This window comes from Pholis gunnellus, assembly GCF_910591455.1.
Source record: "Pholis gunnellus genome assembly, chromosome: 4".
In the NCBI taxonomy this organism is placed as follows: Eukaryota; Metazoa; Chordata; class Actinopteri; order Perciformes; family Pholidae; genus Pholis; species Pholis gunnellus.
The window spans coordinates 19259360-19282240 of NC_136530.1; the positions used below are offsets into that span (position 1 = coordinate 19259360).

Genomic DNA, 22881 nt, shown 5'->3' on the forward strand with positions numbered 1-22881 from the left:
TTATCTATACGTTTACAAATGGGTAGGCAAACTCATTAAAATATACAATCATTAAGATAAGTGTACATGATGGAATAGCTGCTGTAGAATATGCCAGAAGCCACCGTATTTGGGCTTTTACAGCCAAACGTTTTCCCCGAGAGTGAATGCATTAACCCGCGCCCCCCCCCCCCCCCACCACCACCTCTAGCTGGCTACTCCATATATTTGTGGAAAGCCCAGACAATCACAGTGGAGTATGTGATCTTTAAACACCACTTTTGGAAGGTATTTAGAAGACGGCTGGCGTGTGAAGGATTGTTGATGGGCCGGTTTGGGTCAAAATGCCAATTTTGTCCACCCCTGTTAGCAACCACTGGTTACATTTTTTATTATAGCCAATCTTATACACTTATAAGATGTTAGTAACTAGCTGTGAAAATAATACAGTGATACAAAAAGTAGAATATTTCCCTCTGGTGTGGTGGAGTGGAAGTTGTAAAAAAGAAATTGAAAATACACAAGTACTCAAGTTCAATTTTGTACTTGTTCTTTACTTACAGTACAGTACTTAAGTCAATCAACTTAGTTACTGTCCACCATTGTAGATGCAGACAAGATGGCAAATAAAAAGGGGGCCTCTTTGAATTTGGAGAAAGTTCAACAACTCAAACAGCTTGGCTGTGATAGCGTCCAAAACTGATGCACCTTTGCGAAAAGGAGCAACAGAATTGATAATAGTAATGACTTAGCAGCTTGTAAGGGGGATTGCAGCCCCTAAAGTTGACTCTGTGGTGAAACCCATTTAATTTCCTCCTCTCCCTGCAGGACGAACCATTCGGCCCATCGGGGGTTTAAGATAAGACGAGGCTAGCTTATCGCAGTCAGCGATAACTGAAGAAACGAACGACAGCGGGGATTTTTCGAATACTCTTTCTGTACACCCCCCCCCCCCCCCCCCCCCCCCCCCCCCCCATCTCTCTCCTGCGCTCCCGCTTTTCCACAGAACGTGCTGCGGCTTTGAACTAGTGCTTCCAAGCTGCAAAGCACAACTCAAGAGACACTGCGTCCCATTTGAAGAGGTCATTTATTTGTATGGCATGAAATCAGGTGAAGATTAATAGCTACACTCGATGTATCTGAGCAAGAGATTCGTCAAAGGCTTTGTCTGAACACTGCAGTGTCAGTGAAAAGGTCAGCGGTTACCACATATCCATTTAACACCATTATGTTTACTTCCCACACTCTGCCTACGCTTTCTGCTTAATATTGTGTGAATCAGTGTCTTGTTCCGTGATTATATAACAGACATTAAAATTGATGTCTTTTGCAAAAAAAACCTGTGTGGGCAGCAGTTTGAATTCTCAGGGATTTACACTTTGTATCATTCAAACATCTGGGTGTTTGCGCTTTCCTCATTACTCCTGGTTTAATGTGATGTATACCCTTTCAAAAGGCCACACTCCCTACATCCATCATCGGCAGCCAAGGTTGTTCAACCCGTTCTGATTACAGCAGTCAAGCTTTTATTTTGAAGAGAGAGTAGTGCAACATTTGACTGATAATGCTGCTACATAAATTCACGGACTGTTTATTCTTCTTCTCTCACAAAGTAATCTGACAAAAACAATCCCTCGGTCAAGACAATTAATCATGTTCATGTCTGCGTGGTTCCTTTGTGGTTGGAGGAGGTACGTTTTTTTTCTTGAAAAAAGCGCCTCGAAAGGAAACAAAGTGCTCTCTAATAAGGCAGACGGCTCTTAGAGGAACCTTTTTTTCCTTCTCATATAAGCATGATTATGGGAGTAATTTTGGAGCCGTGCCAGTCGGATAGTAAAAGTTGGCACGGCAGTCCTGAAGCCTCATCTGTTATAATTACAGTTGTGATATCTGTTTGTGACTTCATAACTGCCTGTTGATACATCCATTGCTGCGCAGATTTGTGATGGCGGGGAAAGTGCTTGCAAAAATGAATACAGTGTTGCGTTAATCTAGTCTATGGCCTAATATCAGAGTTGTACTTTTTTTGAAACATCAAAGATGATTGTGTTCTTCAAACAGTGTCTTTGATTTTGCAAGTAAATATTTAATTAGTTCTTGTTACAGATGCTGAAACAGGCTATTTCTCTGTTGGTGGTTTTCTTATATGTTTTGTTAATTTTCCAACTGATGCATGAGTTAACGTTAATAACACCCCACACACAAATGAATTGCCTTTACATTTCAGTGGATCAACCCTGCTGTTCTTTTGATTAGGATATGGATGAGTGATCACTTCCTTTGCTTAAAAAAAGATTTTTTTTAGTACATATTACTTTCTAGATAGAAAAAAAAAACTTTTTGGAACAAAACATCTCTTGGGACATAAAAGTTGGGATACCCCCTACCCTGTGTAGAACAAAGTACAACCATGATTTTTTCATAACTTATATATATATATATATATATATATATATATATATATATATATCAAATATATCTCTGAAAATAATGTCACCAATTTGGACTGGATGTTCACAGGCACTTATTGCATACAACAAAACAAATGCATAATCAATACTTATGGCCATCTTTGTGTGTTCATGTATACACTTGAACACACATTAAATCTCGGCGGAAATTAAATCTGAAATGAAACTTGAGGAAGATATTTCTTTTGAGATTCTAAAACAGTGATGTGGCTTATTTTTTCTCAGATTTGACTTTGCAGAGCTATTCGGATGAAGGATACTATGCAGACCTCTGTCCTCAGAACACGATTCTAAGCCTAACATGTGTTCTGTTTTGCCAAATGTCAAACAAACAAAACACATGGAAGTCTAATTTTCAATTCGTATGCTCCCTCTGTTGTGTGTGTGGAACTGCAAGTCAAGCAGTACCCAAAAGGACACTTTGCATGGCATTTCTGGAAGTACAATAACTTTGTATATGAATCAAGGCACTGCCAAATGCAGCATCAGTTCAAAGAGCTCGCCCTTGGGCAAATGTTCGACAAAAAAATACTAGAGAGAATGCGTGCAGGGTGCCAGGTTGGTCTTTATTGAGGGAACATCCGTATCCTTCGGTTCATTGAGTTTTGCACCAGTTCAGCTTACCATGCTGCCTTTTCTATATCCATTTTCTTTTTTTTTTATCCTTCTTACAATGTATACCTTAGGTTTGCACATGGAAGTGGAAAGTCACAGTAGCTTAAAAGCTGTAAGAGTGAGATAGTCAGAAAAGAAAGTCCTGCCTTACCAGGCTACAAAGCTTTATTCAGATTCGCTCCCTCCCTGCTTCTGGGACTTGCCTCGTTTTATCCAACCCGTTTTTACACGCGACTCGTCAAATACCGACTATTGGTCAGTGGTCCTCTGCGTCTGAGGCACCAAGGCACCCTTTAGAGTCTTCATGAGATGCAGCAGGCTTTCAACTAACTCCTATTATTAACCGTCACAACAACTTACGTAGTATAACGAGCGAGAAAGTCCACGTAGGGTGGGTTGGGTGGTTCAAACTGACACAGGACCCAGCTGTCCTCGTCCCTTATGAAACCAAGTCAATGTTGATTTATAAGGTAAGATAAGAAAAGATAATCCCTTATTATTCCCACAGCTGGGATATTTGCAGGATTACAGCAGCAAAATGGACAGTGCACAGACAAGAGAATCAGTCAAATAAAAACAAAACACCTATAATAGACAGACAGTAAAGCTATAATAAATAAGTGAAACGTAGAAATCAGCAAAAACTCAAACATGATAAAACCATACTGAATGGTTGGGTTTGCCTAATTGCACAAATGAAGTAGGAAATATGAAGTTATAAGAATATCAGTTTTGTTTCCTTACGTACTTTACCAACAGCATGCAGTTACATAACAAACGTACTTATTCTAACCTAAACCACGATTTTCTTGTTCTAGTCAAGCATTAACCAAATACTTACCTAACCAATTAGTTTTGTTGCGCAAGTAAAACTAATAACTTCATCAATCTATGTCGGAGCTTTATTTTGAAAATAAACTGTTTGCATGTAATGAGCGGAAGCTGACGCACCGTAACTAACGACAGGAGTGAGAATGTGTTGCATCATCATCGTGAGGCTGTCAAACAGGCTATGCAATCCCATATGGACATGTCCAGATGTATATAAGTATTATAAGCTACATTTATGGTTGAGGTCGGACATCGTTGTCAGAGGGAAAGAGAAGGACTTGAAAAGGCAACAAAGGCTCACAGTCTTTAGGTCACACTGCTTTCATTTTTATGGCAGTTTTGCTCCCACTTTGTCTCTCTCTCAGAACAGAAGACATTTTTATATTTGAGCGAATGGGGCTCTCTTGTACCACCTTGTGCTTCATTCATTTCGATGTATATCTTTGCCATGATGGGCTATTAAGGGATACATCTGTCAGCTGTGTAGGAGCACATATCCGTCCCAGGTGACAATCATAGTTTCAAATGAAACCAGGTTTTAGTCTGGATGTTTTCATTTTTTTCCTGTTCTCGCACTAGATTTCTCTCATTCTCTCTTTCTTCCTCCATCAATTCTCTTTCACTTTGGTTTAGGCTGTGTCGGCATGGTCGAGGGATTCCTTACATTGCAAAAGCACTGAGCGACATAAGGAATTAAATTCGCTCCTCTCTCTCTCCTCTGGCAATTTATTCTGCCTACGTACTCGGCTTTAGGCAAATGATGGCCCTATATGATGTCGCTATATAAGAAGCAGAGAAGGCACAGAAGGTGAATTTGTCCTCTGCAGGCTCACCTTCTTTACCTCGGCACTACTGATGCCATAATGACTGTTTTCATTATGAATTAATCTCTTGATTATTTATTTTACTATCTATTACTGAATTATTTAGTTTGTACAATGTCCAATTATGATTTTAAAATACTTTGTTTAGTTCAACCAACAGTCCAAACCCAAAGATATACATGTTATGATGAAAGTAAGAGAAAGCAGCAAATATTCCTCCGCTCTTAACCGGACTCCACTACTGTTGTTTTGTTTTGCTTTTTTTCCAGGGAGTTTGGGAGATGGAAGGTGAACAACTTGGCAGTGGAAAGGAGGGATTTCTTAGAGTCTTCGTTACCTCTGACTCCTGAGTTCATCAGGAACATCCGAATGTTGGGCCGCAGGCCCACCACCCAGATGATAACTGACAATCTGATCCGGAAGTATGGGACTCACTTTCTGTTGTCAGCTACACTGGGAGGTAAACAGTTGTTTGAGTGTTTTTTTTTTTTTTTTTTATTTCAAGCATGGCCTTCTAGCTCAACTTGAATGCAATTTCCAATAACAAATGAGACACATTCTAAAAATCATCCTTGAAACAATGGGTCCCTGATTTTCCACCAGACTTAGATCATTCTCATTGCTAGTGAGCAGCCTACAATTTTGCTGGATAAAATGGTTACCATTAACGGCAGATTTGATCAGCCTTGTCATCACCTTCCAGGAAGTATGCCAACAAGATTGAATCTTGAGTTATAGGGTCTGGATAAAGTCAGCTGATAGGTCATGTAGAAGACACAGAAATTAAGGAGAGGCATTGTTGTTGTGTTCCAGTATTGAGCTAATTAGGGCGACTATTGCAGTAACGCAGTATGGGGAAATGTGTTTTTAGGAATAACTTTTCTCCATTATGGTATAGAACAAACGTATTACTCCGCTCTCAGATGATGTCGGCTGTAGTGAAGTATTTGTGTTGATAAAAGCTTTTAGAGTTTGCTCCCTCAGGCGTTGCATATGGAAAACAGATGGACATGGCACAATAACTCAGTCACAGTAAGTAACTGAATAACACATCACAGCAAAATAGTATGCCACTGGCAGCACAGAAATGGCTCTTCAGAGATGTACTGTATGAATACATGTAAAAGCCTGTGTACTATAAACACTCCACTGCCAGTCACAGTCACCCCACTTTTGGTTTTCTGCAGTTTGATGACAAGCATTAATGGTCCTCTGAGTGAAGAAAAAAAAAAAAGAATTCAAGATGCCAGAGAAGTCCAAGCCAGTCTAGCGAAACCAATTTGCTTTTACAGAGCAACACTTGTCAATTATTTTAGACCTGATTCCTTGCTTAGGAAAGGTCACTGTTGTGAGTGGCTGCATTCAATGCAACGCTACCAGCTGCCTGAGCTGATGCAGCTCACAACTCTGGCTCCCAGCCAGCACTTAGTGGTATGAAGAGAGGAGAATGAGGAGTTTGCCTTGGATTGTTGCCAGAGATATGCCTCTGTGGTTCTGAATAGATTGCCTCTGTGTCCAGAAACATATGGACCTAATGAAATTAATAAATAGATTGTGATATCAAGAGGGTGCCCTTCATCAGCTGAGCAAGGAAAGCAGTGGGCAGTAAAAGGGCCCTGAGACATTAACACTGCATTATGATAGGAATATGATGGGCAGTGTCTTAGGGGACTCTCAAGGAAAGAGTGCCCTGCACCATGGCCCCTAGACTTAGAGAGAGTTGATTGCTCTGATCCGTTGCTATACAGGGTGGCATATACTAATGGTGGTCAAGTGTCTTTGTACTTCAGAGGCCCCTCGTTGCTCCTTTTCTCTGAACTTAACCACCTGGAATATTGTGTGTGTGTGTGTGTCTCCTGGAGCAGAGAATGTGGCAGGTTTTGAAATGACTGTAAAAGTAAAAATAATTGGCTTGAATTCCAAACAAAAAAGTCACCATGAGCTGTCATGAAAAGAGTTGCCAACCGCAGACACTCGAATCTCATTACCAGAAGGTCCAAGTGAAAAAGCCCGATATAGTTGGCACACTTTTTGATTGACTATTGATTTGCGGCGGTTGCACATACAAACCTTAACCGTGAGCGCTTAGCACCAAATATAAGACAAACACCAAAAAAACACTTAAACACTTACGCTATTTACTCTTTGATTTTTCTATCGGAGAAGTTCACCTCTAATCCTGAAAGTAAAAAAGATGAAATGACATTTTCTTCTTTAAATGTTATGTTTCTTTGCAGGAGAAGAGGCCTTAACGATATTTGTGGACAAGAGGAAACTGAGTAAGAAGGCAGAGGTGAGCGATTACTCGAGTAACTCCTCCACTGTGACTCTGGAAGCTCTGCACCAGCTGGCTGCCTCCTACTTCATCGACAGGGAGAGCACTTTGCGCAAGCTGCACCACATCCAGATCGCCTCCACTGCCATCAAGGTAACGCCTCCGTGTCTCTATTGTTGAGTTCTTCGGGCACATCCACAGACTAATGCCTTAACAAAGATTCAATCGTTTTTAATCTTCCGTCAGCCCAAACCCAAGTCAATATCATTACACATGACAATAAGCTGAAATGGTAAAAAGCTAGAAGGCTGGTAGTCTTGGAAGATTACTGTCTTATCTACCTCTTTGGAAACTTTCTGACGACTTTCTTCCAACCGCATTTTCTCTCATATACAGCATGTACAAAACAATATTTCTAAACTTGTTTCCCTGTGTTTACATACTCATTTTGCAAATGATGTTATGTTATTACCATGCCAACCTAAGATCATCATTAAAACATGTGGCCAACACACTTTTAAAGTAACCTTCAAATCAACTTTAAATAGGCAAATTAGCTAATTTAGGCAACATTGGTATATAATAAAGCAGAGAACAAGCGCTCTATTCTAAGAAGCCATGTATCGCAAACATAAGACCTTGTGTTCCTGTCTCTTTTTCATCCATTGTTCTAAAGCCGCAGACCGGCTATGATTGTCAACATGAGCCTGCATAAAAAACACGGTACATGATTTCTGGGTTTAAGGATTTGAGATTTACCTCTCACTGCCAACTGGAGTTGCTGAAATGCCCAGAGAAGCTTCGAATGAAACTCATCTTTGGATGAAAGCATATCACAATCACCAGTTATATGATGTGATATTTTTTTCCCATACCACAATTATATATATATATATATATCAGAAACATTGAATTCATTGCTAAATTCATAAATAGCCGAGTAGGGGGAACAACCATGCACCAAATTTAGTTTTTCACCGCATTCCATTGGGAATTGTATGAACAAAAAGACAATACCGAAGGATAGACCCTTTTTGTTTTTGACTCCGATAACAAAATTGCAATACAATGCCTACAGATATTAATTATAAGAGCTCAAAATATACTAATCAAATAACAAGAAAGACCGCCAATGAATGAAAGAAGACTAAAAAATATACATATCATCAAAGAATACAAAATAAATAAATACTAAATAAATAAAGAGTCTTAAAATACATAGGTCAGGCTCTTCTCATCCAGTGTTCGTAGCTATACCTACGGAGAGTAATGCGCTGTAATTCGTAGATATCTCGAAACATCAAATCGTCTGTTATCCACATAATCATGATACAGACCGCAAAAGCCCACACCGGGCAGACAAAAGAGGCAGTGTGACGGTAAAATAAAAAGTGATCTTCTACCCAGGAGACTGCTGTTCGTTCTCCGTGGTAGAGGAGGAGTCAACCTTGATTTATTCGTCACCTAATTGCATACTTCAGAAGTGGCCCTTCCTTCATTATTTCAACCCAGACGACGATCATATCCTAAAACTAATTCAGCAGTTCATAATCTTTTCCTCCAACTGAACAAAGTAGTTTGGTTGCCTAAACCTAAATTGTTGATTTCTGTGATGACAGATGTTCAATGTGAAAGTAGGCTTAAAGTCATACGTGTTGCCTACTGTCAGGAGTGACTTTTCGTAATCTATCATAGAAACTGTTGCTTAAGGATACATTGCTGATAGGTGCGTTTAAAAAGACGTAGACACTGTGACCGATTGGAAAAAGTCACAGATTCAAATTTTTACTTTAATTTGAATATGAAATGTGTTTGTTGCTTTCAGGTGTCATTTGCAAAGTAGAAAGCCTCATCTCTCAAAGCAATATGTGAATGATTCCCATGCCTTTATAGAATGGAAATGCCAATAAAATGCCAATCAAATGGGGAGATGATGTATTTTATCACGCTGCTTGTGATGAGATATGATCTTCAGCTACCCCGAGCACATCGAGTCTGGAGGAAGCTGGGTGATGAGTGCATATGGTGAGGGGAAGATAAATGAATCTTGTGAGAAACGGCTCGTGACAGGTTTCTGCCTCCAGTTGTCACCTTCAGGCAGCATGGGGTTAATAGGGTCACGGAGCATAGGATGACTCTCCTTTCTGCCTCGCTTTCATTCCTCGGAACACAGCGGTGGTCGCCTTGTGAAGTGTAGCTTCCTCTGCTGTAGCAGAGCATGAATCAGACTCCTTGTACTCGTATCAAAGCTCTGTCCTCTCACTACATTGTGTTCAGGGAGGGTTAGGTATTTCTTTTGCTGCTAAGGTGGGTGCATCAGAGGTGCAGAGGCAGATACTTTTGTCTGTTTCATTTCTTGGGAATCAAGTTTTTTTTTTTTCTGTAGCTGCCGCGAGGAAGAGAATAAGAGAAAGTGTGCTTTCATGCTCCAAAGGTAGTCATCTGGCGTGACTGACAGGTAGAAAGTAGAAAGAGGTATGATTCACCTCCATCACTGGTAGAGAGTGAGTCAAAGGAGCGATATATTCCTCCACACTTGTGCATCATTTCCACAGGGCGTTGACCCACACGGCACCGGAACAGATACAACTAAGCACTCCTCTGCATGAATTCAAAATCAAACAAGTTGAGGAATGAATGAGAGAGGGCTGGCGAGGCAAAGACCCCCCGCCCCCCCCGCTGTCTCCATGCAAAGGGGAAATTGAAGCTCATTTTGGGGGAAAAGCCTGTTACTCTTGCGGTGTGCTGGGGATTGGCTGCGGAAATTTGGGCTCTCTCAAAGAAGTCCCGGCCCAGAAGCAAACTGTGTTCAGGGCGGCTTGTTTGTACAATGAGTAATGACTCCAGTTGTTCGAGAGCGTCAGGGATTACTTTTGCTACGATTTGAGAATTTCATGGACTCGATTGCGATATCCCCACCTGACCCCGGCCGTGTTTGCCTATCTGTCTGCACACAGCTTGACGAGCCGACTGACTCGATCAATTATTGTCTGGGCTATCACAGAGTAGATCACAATAAAACTAAACTTTAGTTCTACTGGCAGAGCAATACACTTCAGGGAGGAAAACAACACCTCCACATACTGACATACTCATAAACTAAATCAATTCAAGACTCAAGGCTGCATTAAACATTGAATCAAATGACAATGTGGGTTGCTTGCAGTGATTATCGCCAACCACGTTTTTTCTTGTGTGGGCGTGGCCTTCCTTTTCCTCGCTCCCGGCTCTGCTCATCACTCACCTGTCCCCAAAGCGCATTAAGTAGTGGAGGTTTACTATATTTACAAATATAAATCCTGGTTGGATATCATTTTTTTTGTAATTGGAAGTTACTGCTTTTTTGTGTTGTCAGTCACTTCTTTTAACCATCACATTGAAATATTCCACAGCGTCAAGTCACCCTCAGCTCAAAATAAAACCGCCTGTCTTCTTTTGCGAGGGGAATTTTTCATATATCTATATATATGTATGTATAGCTGTGACAGTTGATGTTAGCTGTCACTGATGGAACATAATTCCTATAATATTGGAGATTATATGTTAATATTTCTGAGTGAGTAGGATCCTGGAGCAGCTACAGAATGGAGTTTGAAAGTGAGTTTTTTAAATAGGCGGCATATAGTCTGAACATGTTTTTAACAGCGCTGCAGTGGACGTGTTATATAAATAAAACCACTGAATTATGTTTATATATAAAATTTGTCTCAAATTTAAAATCTGCTGTATGTAACCTTAACACCTTTTTAAGTGCAAATCAAACCTTATTGCTGGATCAGCGAGCTTGCAATCAAGCCTCTGTCTTTCATCCATACATATTTATTCAAATCTTCAACTATATGTTTCATCTTCAATTGCTGGGCTCTGTATTTTGTCCCCATCAGATGAAAGCTGAACAAATATATTTAAAATGTAATGTAGGCCACAGTCACATTTCACCACTGAATCATCCTTTAAGGAAATGTAAGTCTGATAAAAGATGAATTAATGGACAACACTGGATAAAACTTGTTAACTTGTTTAAAGCTATACTTTAAAGATATACTTTATGTGCTGGCTCCATACATAGCTTACATACATTAATATCTCTTTATTGACTGAATTAAAATAGAGGCTCTGCCTATATCACCACACACTCTTAACTCAAATTGAACAAACTCTGATCAGATGTTCTGGAACCGTCAACTCAGAGTTTCTCAGGGTTAGTCTACTCAGAGTTTTAGAGTTATAATCTCCGAGTTTGTTAAACATGATTTCTGAAACAGAGATTAGATATTGGACTTACATTCATCAAGTGGACACAAATAGCTATTGTTGCTATATAACTGCTGGATGTGTACATAGCAATTTAGGAGTTCAAGTGGCTTCAAGTTTTCAAAGTGTTATTTGGTGTTTTTTTCTAATTCCTATTTCAAAATGTTATTTTAATGGTATCACTATTCTTTTAGATAGAAACATTGTAGTCCCCCAGATAATACAACAGGTAAGAGCTGTAGTTATGTCTTCATTGTTGGTGGGAATCAAAACTCAAAACTAGTTCCAGTTCTAGTACTTTTGTTCCAAAATGTACCCAGAATCTGAAAGAAAATGTATTTTCTAACATAACATGCCACTTAAAACATGAGTTTTAAGCACTGTGATTGGATGTTTCTTACCAAAATGCACTTTGGGAGTTTTTTTTTTTATTAAGTTTTGTGCTAATGATTCACTTGAAGAGTTTCATGCCCACTCAGATATCTCAAATGACTCCTCCCGCTTTGCAAATCTGTTAATCCGTAATTATTTTCAATGTGATCTCATCCCTCCTCCTCATACTTTGCCACCAGGGCAGAAACCCTTTGCGTAGAATCTCGACGCTGAAGGTTCGCACGTGGTTGACATTGTGAAACAGTCGCAGTAAATTTAACAACAAGGTGGCGGTTAGGTTAGGGCAACAGATTGTGTTAGGGTTAGAAAAACATCATGGTCCGGCTTAAAATAAGTACGCTTGTAATAAAACATGAGCTGTCATCGTGTCGACTGCCCGCTAGTGGCACCAAACCATTTACTGCACTCCATGAAGTAGGAGCCCATCTCAACTCCCTCTGAAAGTTTTTCTCGTTGTTTTCCAGTATGTGCGAAAGGTTTGTGGTAATTCAGAATATTCCCGTCTTTAGACTTTCTCATCTGCTGTATGAGGCAGTGATCAAAACTTTCTTCTTCTTCCGCTTCTCTTGCTCCCACTCTGCTGCTTGAATGAGTCAGTGGCATACTTTTAACACTGCAGTACCTGGACTCGAAGCCCACATAATGAAACAATAATGAAAATATACCACAAAAGCTCAAGCTTTTGCTTCATTCCTTTACACGGCCATGTGCCAAGATACAGGTGGCCAATAATGTCCTATTAAGTATTTTTAATATACCAGAATGTATCTACAGTGAATAGCAGCTGCTATGCAAAGCGGAAATTGAATGCTCTGCTCATCAGTCAATGTTTTGCCGTATGGCATATCATATGGCATATCAAATAATTCCTTAGAAAGATTCACTATTCACGTGGTCTGAAACCCAGGGCTGTGTCTCATTTCCTCACATTCATATCGGCATTAAAATCCCTTATGAAGGAAACAAGGGATTTATAGTGTGATACGGATATCATTGTCAAGGAATTGCACTCAAATTATCTTCATTTTCCTTTTCTCATTCACAGAGGATATTTATTCTTCCTCTCACAAACCCCTTTTCCTCCGGATTAGGCTTGGTATTAAAAAGCCCCACACTGAGTTTTCCCTTCCCTGGAGCACCGGCCTCATATGAGAGACCAAGCCCTTCCGCCCTCTGATTGTGTTACTGATCGACTGACCCTCATTGTCTCGCCTCATCCATCTGTCACTTTACACCAACTGTCCTCTGACAAGCCTGACCAGGACAAATCGCTGAACGAAATATGGTGTCCCAGAACCACAAAGAGAGAAAAATGAGAATCGGTTAGATGCTCGTGGCTGTGTCACAGCAAGAAAAAAAGGAGAGCGTCGAAATAAGAGCTCTTCTTGCAAATTAAGTGAAAGAGGACGCTTTGCTGGAGCTGCTTTTGTGGCAAAGGTCAATCGAAATGTCTTCAATCAGTGACCAGACGGAGAAGGAAACATGCAGATAAATGAGTTCAGGGAACGACTCCTACACACCAACTTAGAGGAATCTAAATGAGCTTACACCCGTTCTCCCTTTCTGTCACATTCACAAGTTCAATCCGTTGTGTAGAAAGTACTTTTTAAACAGAGGGTGCCAGTTATGTTACACAAGGCACATTTAAGACACCCTCAAACTAACAAGATTATATAAATCATCTTTTTATTTGTCGTTGCCCAGGTGACAGAGACCCGCACGGGTCCTCTTGGATGTAGTAACTATGACAACCTTGACTCTGTTAGCTCTGTGCTGGTTCAGAGCCCTGAAAATAAAGTCCAGCTGCAAGGTTTGTCTGATTTTTGTGATTTTCAAAGTTTTTAAAAGTCAAACTAAAAAGTATTTGCACATGATATGATCTTCAGGTTTATATATATATTGTATTAAGTAAATGATAAGCTCAGCCCTAATACATGACTACAGTGATTCCACTTGCACCGTCTTGGTTTACAGGCTTGCAGGTGATCCTTCCAGACTACTTGCGAGAAGGCTTTGTGCAGGCTGCTCTGAGCTACATCGCCTGCAATGGAGAGGGTGAATTTGTCTGCAAGGACAACGACTGCTGGTGCCATTGTGACCCCAAGTTCCCAGAGTGCAACTGCCCCTATATGGACATCCAAGCCATGGAGGAGAGCCTGGAGAGGATCACAGAGACATGGGGGATGCTCTATAAAGAGTTTGAGGAATCCGGTAGGAAAGCCGTCTAGAAAGTTATGGATTTTTGCAGTGTTTCACGTTGCATGCCTCATACTAAATGCAGAGAAATCAAACTTTTAGAATATAAATCATTAGAGGGAGGAAGGATGAATTCCACTGCTTTATATGCACCGTTAAATCGGAGTGAGGTTCATATATACATGTTCCTCCCCATTCTATGATTCATAGGCGGTCTGTAATAGCTGGTTATGAATCCTGTCCTGGAACACTATCTGCAGAAAGGAAATTAACAGTGCAACAGGACCGGATTATTTCAAAATCAACAGCGTTCGGTAGTTTACAATGCCTAGAGCAGATTAATCAGCTATAAAAGCCATTCATTGCCAGACCTGCTTTTCATATCACCGGGGAAACAGAGTTTCAGCGGACGCTCTTAGCATAATGTTTGGTTATTATTGCTGTGCTCGGTCACCCTGTCTTGGTCATTATTACTCAAATGAAATCAAAATGGCTGTCTTTTTTTAATTTTTTTTTTTTTTCTCCGCTCCTCAGATTTGGCTTAAATATCCCTAAGTGCAATTACTTTTAAAGTTTATGTTTTAATAGCTGGGTGTGAAGTGAGGGCTCGAGCGTGCCCAGAATCATAAATGTGTCCTTCAGCGAGGGCTACCGCACATTCCTAGCTGGCTGCTTTATCAGTAGGGGAAGATGTCAGGAAACGGTCTAACCGTAAGATCAGAAAGGGACCAATGCTATTGGTGACCTTCAACCAAATGGTGCCAAAACAGGACATGACGGAATCAGAAATCCAAACAGTCTTCTATTGTTTTAGGCAGGGCTTAGCTCATTGTTACAATATGTGGCTTTCAGACGATGAGGTGAAAATGATGAATGTGACAAAACCTCATCAATCAACATATTTTAACGTTTTTAAACTCAAATATAACAGACATATAACACATACAAAACATAATGGTGCAATGTCAAAAGGAGGACAGTACTGTATCAGGGAGGTTATATTTAGCATTTTAACAACAATAGGTTATGGTTGAATTCATTTTCATACATTTGCAAATCTCACTCTGTATCATAAAACCAAAGATCTCATTAAACCTCTTGCTCTCTGCTTCAAAGTGGCCCTATCGTGTCTTTCATTATCTTTAGTGTCAGTCTGGAGGTTTCCTTTTTGCTTTACCGAACACGATCAAAATGTTGTGTGTGTGAGCTGACTTTTCAAAGCACCACATGCCAGATGCTCTGTCCAAATGTAAGGTACTCCATAATTTTTAGCCCACCCAAATAGAACAGGCTGCCAAGGTATGTCCAATTTCAAAGGCCCCTTCAAAAGCCACTGAAAAATACAGCCATCTTTCGACTCAAAGAGGAGGAAACAACTGCTGCATCCTGTGTTTTTATAGCAACCCACAATCCAATGAGCACTGGTCTGTTTAATGGAGCGCTGAGGTGATCCTTGTCAAGTTGTAAAATCACGTGACCACATTGTATTTATGAGCTGTTATATCATTGGCTTGTAAATATGTTATATGATGACATTAAGAATTGAGGCCAAGCATGAACTTAAAATGAGTTCCAAAACATGTTGTAAACCCAGCTCAGAAAAATCAAAGTAAGGCCACGTAGATATATTTACTGGTAACATGGTACACACTGTTTGCCGGTTGTCCATATGTATAAGTAAAATGTCATAATTCATACTGTCTTATCTGGCATCAATGTAGCCATCATAATACTTAATGTTGCATGCAGTACAGACCAGTGTCTCCTAAACTTTTTTTAAAATCGACAAACAATCAACCAAATTCTCAAAAGCCCTTGATTTGTGCATTATTGAACGTTCCTGACGATTTGCATCATCACTGCCATTTCCATCACCTTAAATTATCATGAAAAGGTTTACCAGCCATTTCAAAGATATGTATACCTTTTGATTACAACAACTTAGTTTTATGCATGTGTTCATGAAAACATATACTTATCTTAAGCACTTCATAAATGAGACCAAATAAATGCATTACGGTGGAGTTACCAGGCTATCTCACGCTTTTCATTTACTCTCATCAGTTGGAAAAACAGAATGTACGCTAGACTTATTAGACTCATTAGACTCAATGCTACAGATATCGGAACAATACAAACATTCAGGTTCCCTAATGTGGCTCAAAGGTCTATTGCAGATATAAATGTATACAACCCTATTCAAATATCCTGCGACCCACCTGTGTCTCCGGACCCAACCTTTTAACATAACTGGTATAGACGATAGTAGATGCTAACAACTGTGTTGATGATGAAATGTTAAGATGTCCCCGTGTCTTGTCTGTGGTTCCAGATGAATTCAAGGCGTTCTATGCGAGGCTCCCCCAGAACTATTTCCTGAACGTGTCAGGCATCCAACACTTGTGGTCGATGGACAAATTGTTCCAGTGGCGATATGAGCAGTTAGAGAACAGCATGCGGGTCCTTGCCAGTCGAGCCCAGAGAGTCATCTTCAAGCTCTTCAGTCTCAGTAAAAGATGTCATCGACAGCCCCAAGTGCGCCTACCAAGAGAACGGTGAGCCCAGCCGCTAGAACACACATCGCATGTGTATGTTAAGTCCTGTGTAACCCTCCTGCAGAGAACATTTTTTAATTAAAGCTGTGTCTTTTTGCAATGTAGTTATCTCTTAATCCCTCCATTTCTGTTGATTTATACATCCATGAGGTTCTGGGATTTGTTTGCCCAAAGCTAATGTACATTGAGTCACAGTGTGACACAGTCTAAAGATTAATCCAATCACAGTACATCTCTTTTGTATAACATCCTACTGAAATGCAGTGAAATACCAATAAAACAAGCCAGACATCTACTGCAAGAGAAATGTGGCCCAGTTTTTATACACGTACATTTGTTTTAATTTTGCAGATCAACATAAGTAACCTTATACCTGGCTTACTTTGCTTGTTTCGGCTGCTCAAACAGAAAACTTCAACTTTTAAAAAGTCTCTGCTCCATTAAAAATGTATTGGGCTTCATGAAATCTTCATGAAATCATGAAATCTTCATCTTTCATTTCATTGGACTTCATCCTCATGAAACCGCTCTGAAACCCGCATTGGTTTCCTGGCCACAAAGAAAAAAAGAAATTCTACTTTCCTCAGCCTTTGCTGCTGAGAGAGGCCAATCATTTCTTCCCATGCCAGCACACACACACACAGGTCATTTTAAGTGTTTGACCAATGGTGGTGAGGACAGTTTCCGAATTTCAAGTCCGTGTTTTAAGACCGCATAAGATTCACATTCACATCAGGCTACCTTCCTCCGTCAGAGGGGTTGATTGTCTAAGGTGATGAATCCAGCCATTACTGTCAGTCACACTGCTCTCAGATGGACCGCGCTTTCACAGTAATGGTGGCGATGCTAGAGAGCACAACACATAAATCAACCGGCAGATTAATCTATACAGTGCATTTTGTTCAATGTCCAGTCTCTCTCTCTCTCTCTCTCTCTCTCTCTCTCTCTCTCTCTCTCTCTCTCTCTCTCTCTCTCTCTCTCGAATTCTTTTCTTCTTCTTTCTCTTCACTGTCTCAGCACGAATCTGTGTCGCCCTCTCCACAACATTGCCAACAGACACATGAATCACTGATGCAGCTGATATTCCCACCCACTTGCCAGGAAAAGGAGCGGGAGCATCATCGCCCTCATCCAGGCAGTGTTTATCTATGTTATTAATGCCGCATCAACGAAGAAGCCTTCCCTTTCTTTTCTCTCTTCACAGAAATCTCCATACTCAGTGGAGGGAGATGGAGAATGGGATGTTTGTCAGTTTTGCCTGGGAGAGAAACGGAAGCTCTTGAAAAAGCCTTCACTCTTCCTTTTAACATCCTGTTTAAGGCACTTGAGATAGATGAGAGCGATGTGATTGATTTTGCGTCCTGGGGCCTACTTTTTTTTTCCTGCGCTGACAATTATGAGCGAATAATCCAGTCAAAGCAGCAGTCAGCTTGGCTTTTATTAGGCGGGTAATGATAAGACTGCACTGCACACTTGCTCAAACTTTTGGCATTAGGCATAATGATGCACATTGTCATTCAAGTGATTCTTTCAGTACTCCTGCTTTTATCTGCTGGGAAAATTCCTTTGTTGTGCCCATAGGCTTTAAACAGAAAAGGTGCCGGATTTTTATACGGCGAGTCCTCTCATCTTTGTTTGACTACTAAGAGAGTGCAATTAAGATTTGACTCTGGAAATGTTGAATAGTTTTTTAATTAACTTGTCAAGGGATTCAGTAGATCAGACCAATTTCATCTTTGCGGCCTCACACTGTTTCAATTACAGTACAGTACATGAATTCACAGCGAGGAAAAATGTCCTGAAGGCACGGAAATGATGACACTGGTGTTTCCTTAACTTACATTGTCCACATTGATACATTTTTATTTACAAATTGACTGGTTGGGCACATTTCTGTCAGTAACATGCATACTGTACCTCTGACAGTAGATGAATACGAGTCTGACAAGAAAATGATTAGTAGTAAAAGTTTTTACTATTCATTCATTGATATTTTTCACCATCTAATGCACAAAACAGATAACAATGGAGGAAGGAATGCAAGGCAGAAGCAAACCAATGTGAAAACATTTTATAGAAGAATATAAAAAGACAGAAAGGTAAATTACAATGTGATAATTACAACAGTAAGTTCAGGTTGAACTCAAGTTTGTTCGTACCTTATATGGCCAAAAATGATGCCTGCTCCTTTTAAAGCAGCGCAGAAGTTCGAACACGTTGTGATCCAAGCGGGAGAAAGAGTTGCAGGGAGCAGGAAGGCCGTACATGATCACACCAGGGAACTAACAGTGCAGCTGCAGTCTTGTATTGGGGACTGCTTTGCTCTGCCGAAGCTGTCGGAGGTGAAATGCCTTGCCCACAGGTAGCGCGTGATGGAAAGGAAGAGCCCTTTCGGATCATTTCCCATGACCGCTTTTTCCATTAGGGGCTTTTGATATTCAAATCAGTGATTTTCTGAACTTAGACTTGCTTCCAACTGCCAAACATACAATGAGATTGGGATACAGAGGAAAGATGCCCCAAATGTAATCCGGCAAACATTTTCAGATTAGCATAAAGTTTACCACAATACACCCTCATCAAAGAAAAAGGCTTCTTTTTTTCCGTAAGGAAAGCCGGCGGTATGTACCGTGCATCCCTTCTCGTCAGCGAGCAAAGAGGATGAGAGGCATAAAGGGATCACAGTCAAGAAAGTGCTACAGACGGGAATCAAACTCTGGCCCACACGGGGGAATTATATGTATGTCTGAGAGTCTGACACCCTAAGGCTGCAGCGCACTTCTAATATTTATGTCACAGACTGATCAAAGATAACTTTCTCTCTCTCTACTGTCTTCTTTTCCTTTTCAAACACCCATGTTTCTTTGCATATGTAACCTACACTCAATGGGCACTTCATGATATTTCTGCAAACACTTCCGTGCGATCTTAAGGTCATTATCCTGCTGAAAATATCCAACTGGCAAAGGGAAGACTGTTGGTTTGTTTGACAAGCAAGAGTTTGTGGCTGTGAAATTGGAATAAAACTCGAAACCTTTTTTATGCTCATGAATCCTAGAAGGATTGGAGGAGTGACCTCATTTGGTTGAAGAGTGTTTTGGACATATGTGTGTTATATATTTGTGTAGTGCAAAGTGTACAATGCAATATAAAGAATTCAATTATTGCTGCTGAAATAATGATTTATGTAACTTCGATATTGACCTCACCTCAACCGTGCTTACTTGAATCCTCTCAGGCCTGTTTGCCCACCTTATATCATACTGATTATGCCTTCTATTTTTTAATGAGCAAGCTGTCTGTACACCCAGCCAGGTGCCCCAGTCCTAATAAAGCAGCTAGCTATTAAACCAGCTCATCCTATAAGCCCTGTTCATCAACCTCTCTCTCTCTCTCTCTCTCTCTCTCTCTCATCCTCCTTCTGCCTCTCTGTCTTCCCTGGTGCAGGCCTCAGTCCTACTGGCTGAGTCACTTGCAGTCCCTCCTGTATTGCTCAGAGAACAACCAGCTTGGTGAGTTCTCCGAGGAGCTCCACAGCTGCAGCTGCCGATACGACCACAGCCCCTGTCAGCTGCCGCCGCCCTGCTCTGTCGGGGAGGGCTCGGCCTGCGTGGCCTGTGCACCAGACAACCACACCCGCTGTGGGAGCTGCAACCCGGGCTTCGCCCTGATGCAGGGGGCCTGCAGGTCCATGGTGGCGGACTCTACGGAGAACTACCTGGGATTCGAGACGGACCTCCAGGATCTGGAGCTGGGCTACCTACTGCAGAGAAGTGACCGCAGGCTAGAGGTATATTTTTCCGTTAGCCTTTTGTTTAATGCATGACCGAGGGCTGAGCTGTCTTTCAAAGCAGTATCCTGGGAAAGGGACTCACTCATGGGAGCCACTCAGCATTACAAAGTCTTGCCCTTCGGGCTACTGAGTAACGTCATGATGTCCTCATGTTTGTCATTGTATTTGTTGAGACAAGTTTTTTATGTTGTGCTCATCTGAGGGAACTTGGGGTTCTTTGACTAAAATAGAAAATAATAAAGAAAACCAATTCAAGTTTGGTAGTGATTTGATCTGTAGACAATGATATATGATGAGGTAGTTAATGCCAGAAACAGTTAGTTTAGATTTATTTTAATATTACACAGGCATTGTTTGACAACACCTGGTCCAGCAGTGTTTCAGACTAAAACCAGATGTAACCTATTTTTGCCTCAACATAATAATACTTTATATAAATAAAAAAAATAGGTTAGCTGGGAAAAGAAAACCTCGGAAAAGACGGCTCCTTAGTAGATGGAGTTTCTCTAAGGCCACTGGATGTGGTGGAATGCTTTGAAAAAAAACAATCAAGGTGGACTGTGTGTTGTTGTATGTTGGAGTAATGAGGAAGATACAAAATAAAGAAGTAAACTAATACCTATTTTGTTGCCTTTGAGCAATAAGTACAAGGGGCAGATTACGCACAGGCAGCCAGTCCGATTATTTCATTTAGACCAAATTAAGTTATTCTTTCTTTGGCAGAGCATTTGATTCGTTGGACATAAGGATATAATGAGAATTTCAACAAAATTATGAAAATTGCTTTACCTTTTAAGTGAATGTTGGCTCGACAACATCATTGTGCTTCCATTTGGCCCATGGGTGTTTTAAGAGAACAGCATGGCATGTTACAATCATTGCAATGGAAGTTGCTCTCTGGGAACCAAAACGTTCGTCAGGCTTTTGCTTTCTGGGCCCAAAGCATACGAACGTTAGAGTGTTTGTAGTGCTCAGACAGTCTTCATTTTTTAACAGCTGCTTCTTTAAAAACAGTCCTTTTGGACTCAAGCGTGTCACATGGCCCGCAACTACAATTGCATGTTGTCTAAGATTTATACTGTGCCACAATGTGCCTGTTTCCGCTTGAGGCAGGCACTTTAGTAGCATGTTATCCCTTTCTGTGAAAATCCCCGAGTCTATGATTATTCCATAGCCACTTATTAAAACTCAAACAATTGATTGTGATCTTGATTTTAGGTTCTAACAATTCCAATTTTTCACTGCATGTATGCGGTGTGTTCATGAATCTATACTGTTTTCATCTGTGTGTCCGGTAGGTCCACGCAATATTCATCAGCAATGACATGCGACTCAACAGCTGGTTTGACCCTTCGTGGAGAAAGAGGATGCTGCTGACTCTGAAGAGCAACAAGTACAAGTCCAACATGGTCCACATGCTGCTGGGAGTATCCCTCCAGATCTGCCTTACCAAGAACAGCACCCTGGAGCCTGTCCTTACTCTCTACATCAACCCCTTTGGAGGGAGCCACTCAGAGAGCTGGTTCATCCCTGTGAATGAGAACAAGTTTCCAGACTGGCAGTCCACCAAGCTGGACCTGCCCTTCGAGTGCTATAACTGGACTCTGACGCTGGGCAACAGGTGGAAAACCTTCTTTGAAACCATCCACATCTACCTTCGGAGCAGGATAAAGACTCAAGATGGCGTGAATGACAGCATATATTACGAGCCTTTAGAAGTAACGGATCCTGCTCGGAACCTGGGCTACATGAAGATCAACAGCATCCAGGTCTTTGGCTACAGCATGCACTTTGACCCAGAGGCAATCCGCGACTTGATCCTGCAGCTGGACTACCCGTACACCCAAGGGTCCCAGGACACTGCCATGCTTCAGCTCTTGGAAATACGAGACCGGGTGAACCGGCTGTCCCCTCCGGGACAACAGAGGTTGGATCTGTTTGCTTGTCTTCTGCGACACCGTCTCAAACTTACTGCCAGCGAGGTGGTTCGCATTCATGCCTCCTTACAGGCCTTCAGCTCACGTCTGCCCAATTCGATGGATTACGAGACCACCAAGTTGTGCAGTTAACAGCTGCTTGAAGGAAGAATTGGACCAGCCTGTACTGCACTCCTGGGCACCAGAAGGTTCCCCATTGTGGTGCAGATGCTTACAGTTGTGCTCTGTCTCTATCGATTACCAAATTGTATGGTAAAACAGGAGAGAACCAGTTGTGGACAGCTGAAGAATGTACTCATCTGGCTGTTTTGGTTTCTGTTTTGTGGCAACTACCCTTCAGTGCTAGATCATAAAGAATGAGGTGGACCAGCGAGAAAACGCACAATTGTTTCACAAGAACAATCTATACGAAAAATAATTATACAGCTAAAATACATTAAAGATGAACCATCCTGTTTCAATATGACTCTGCTCATTTATACTGTAAGTACCAATGCCAAATGAATGGACAGTTTATGGTAAAAATGGTTAAGTCTGTTTGTTTGTAACTTTTATATGTTCCTTTGCTTCAGTAACAGTGCACTTTCCATGAAGACCAGAATACAGTGGTGTCAGTCAAGATTTTGTAGATAAATTGATATTAAAACATCATGTTATAACAGATTACAGCTGTTGGAATGTTTTTTTCGTGATATTCTTTTCACTAGCGTTCTTATCATTCTAAAATTCACTTAAGACAAATTTAGAATTGGGGTAAA

General features: G+C 40.9%; 1 protein-coding gene across 1 annotated transcript in view; it reads left to right on the plus strand.

The window, feature by feature from the left end:
• brinp3a.2 (bone morphogenetic protein/retinoic acid inducible neural-specific 3a, tandem duplicate 2) overlaps nucleotides 1–22255 on the plus strand; it is a gene marked incomplete at both ends in the record, with an annotated part of 29189 nt that extends 6934 nt beyond the window's left edge. The window contains 7 exons of the mRNA XM_079158615.1: nucleotides 4990–5180; nucleotides 6958–7148; nucleotides 13347–13452; nucleotides 13617–13853; nucleotides 16171–16393; nucleotides 19841–20183; nucleotides 21485–22255. Of these exons, the coding sequence (XP_079014741.1) occupies nucleotides 4990–5180; nucleotides 6958–7148; nucleotides 13347–13452; nucleotides 13617–13853; nucleotides 16171–16393; nucleotides 19841–20183; nucleotides 21485–22255 (2062 nt within the window). The remainder of the gene's footprint in view (nucleotides 1–4989; nucleotides 5181–6957; nucleotides 7149–13346; nucleotides 13453–13616; nucleotides 13854–16170; nucleotides 16394–19840; nucleotides 20184–21484) is intronic.
• Between the last annotated feature and the right edge of the window lie 626 nt (nucleotides 22256–22881).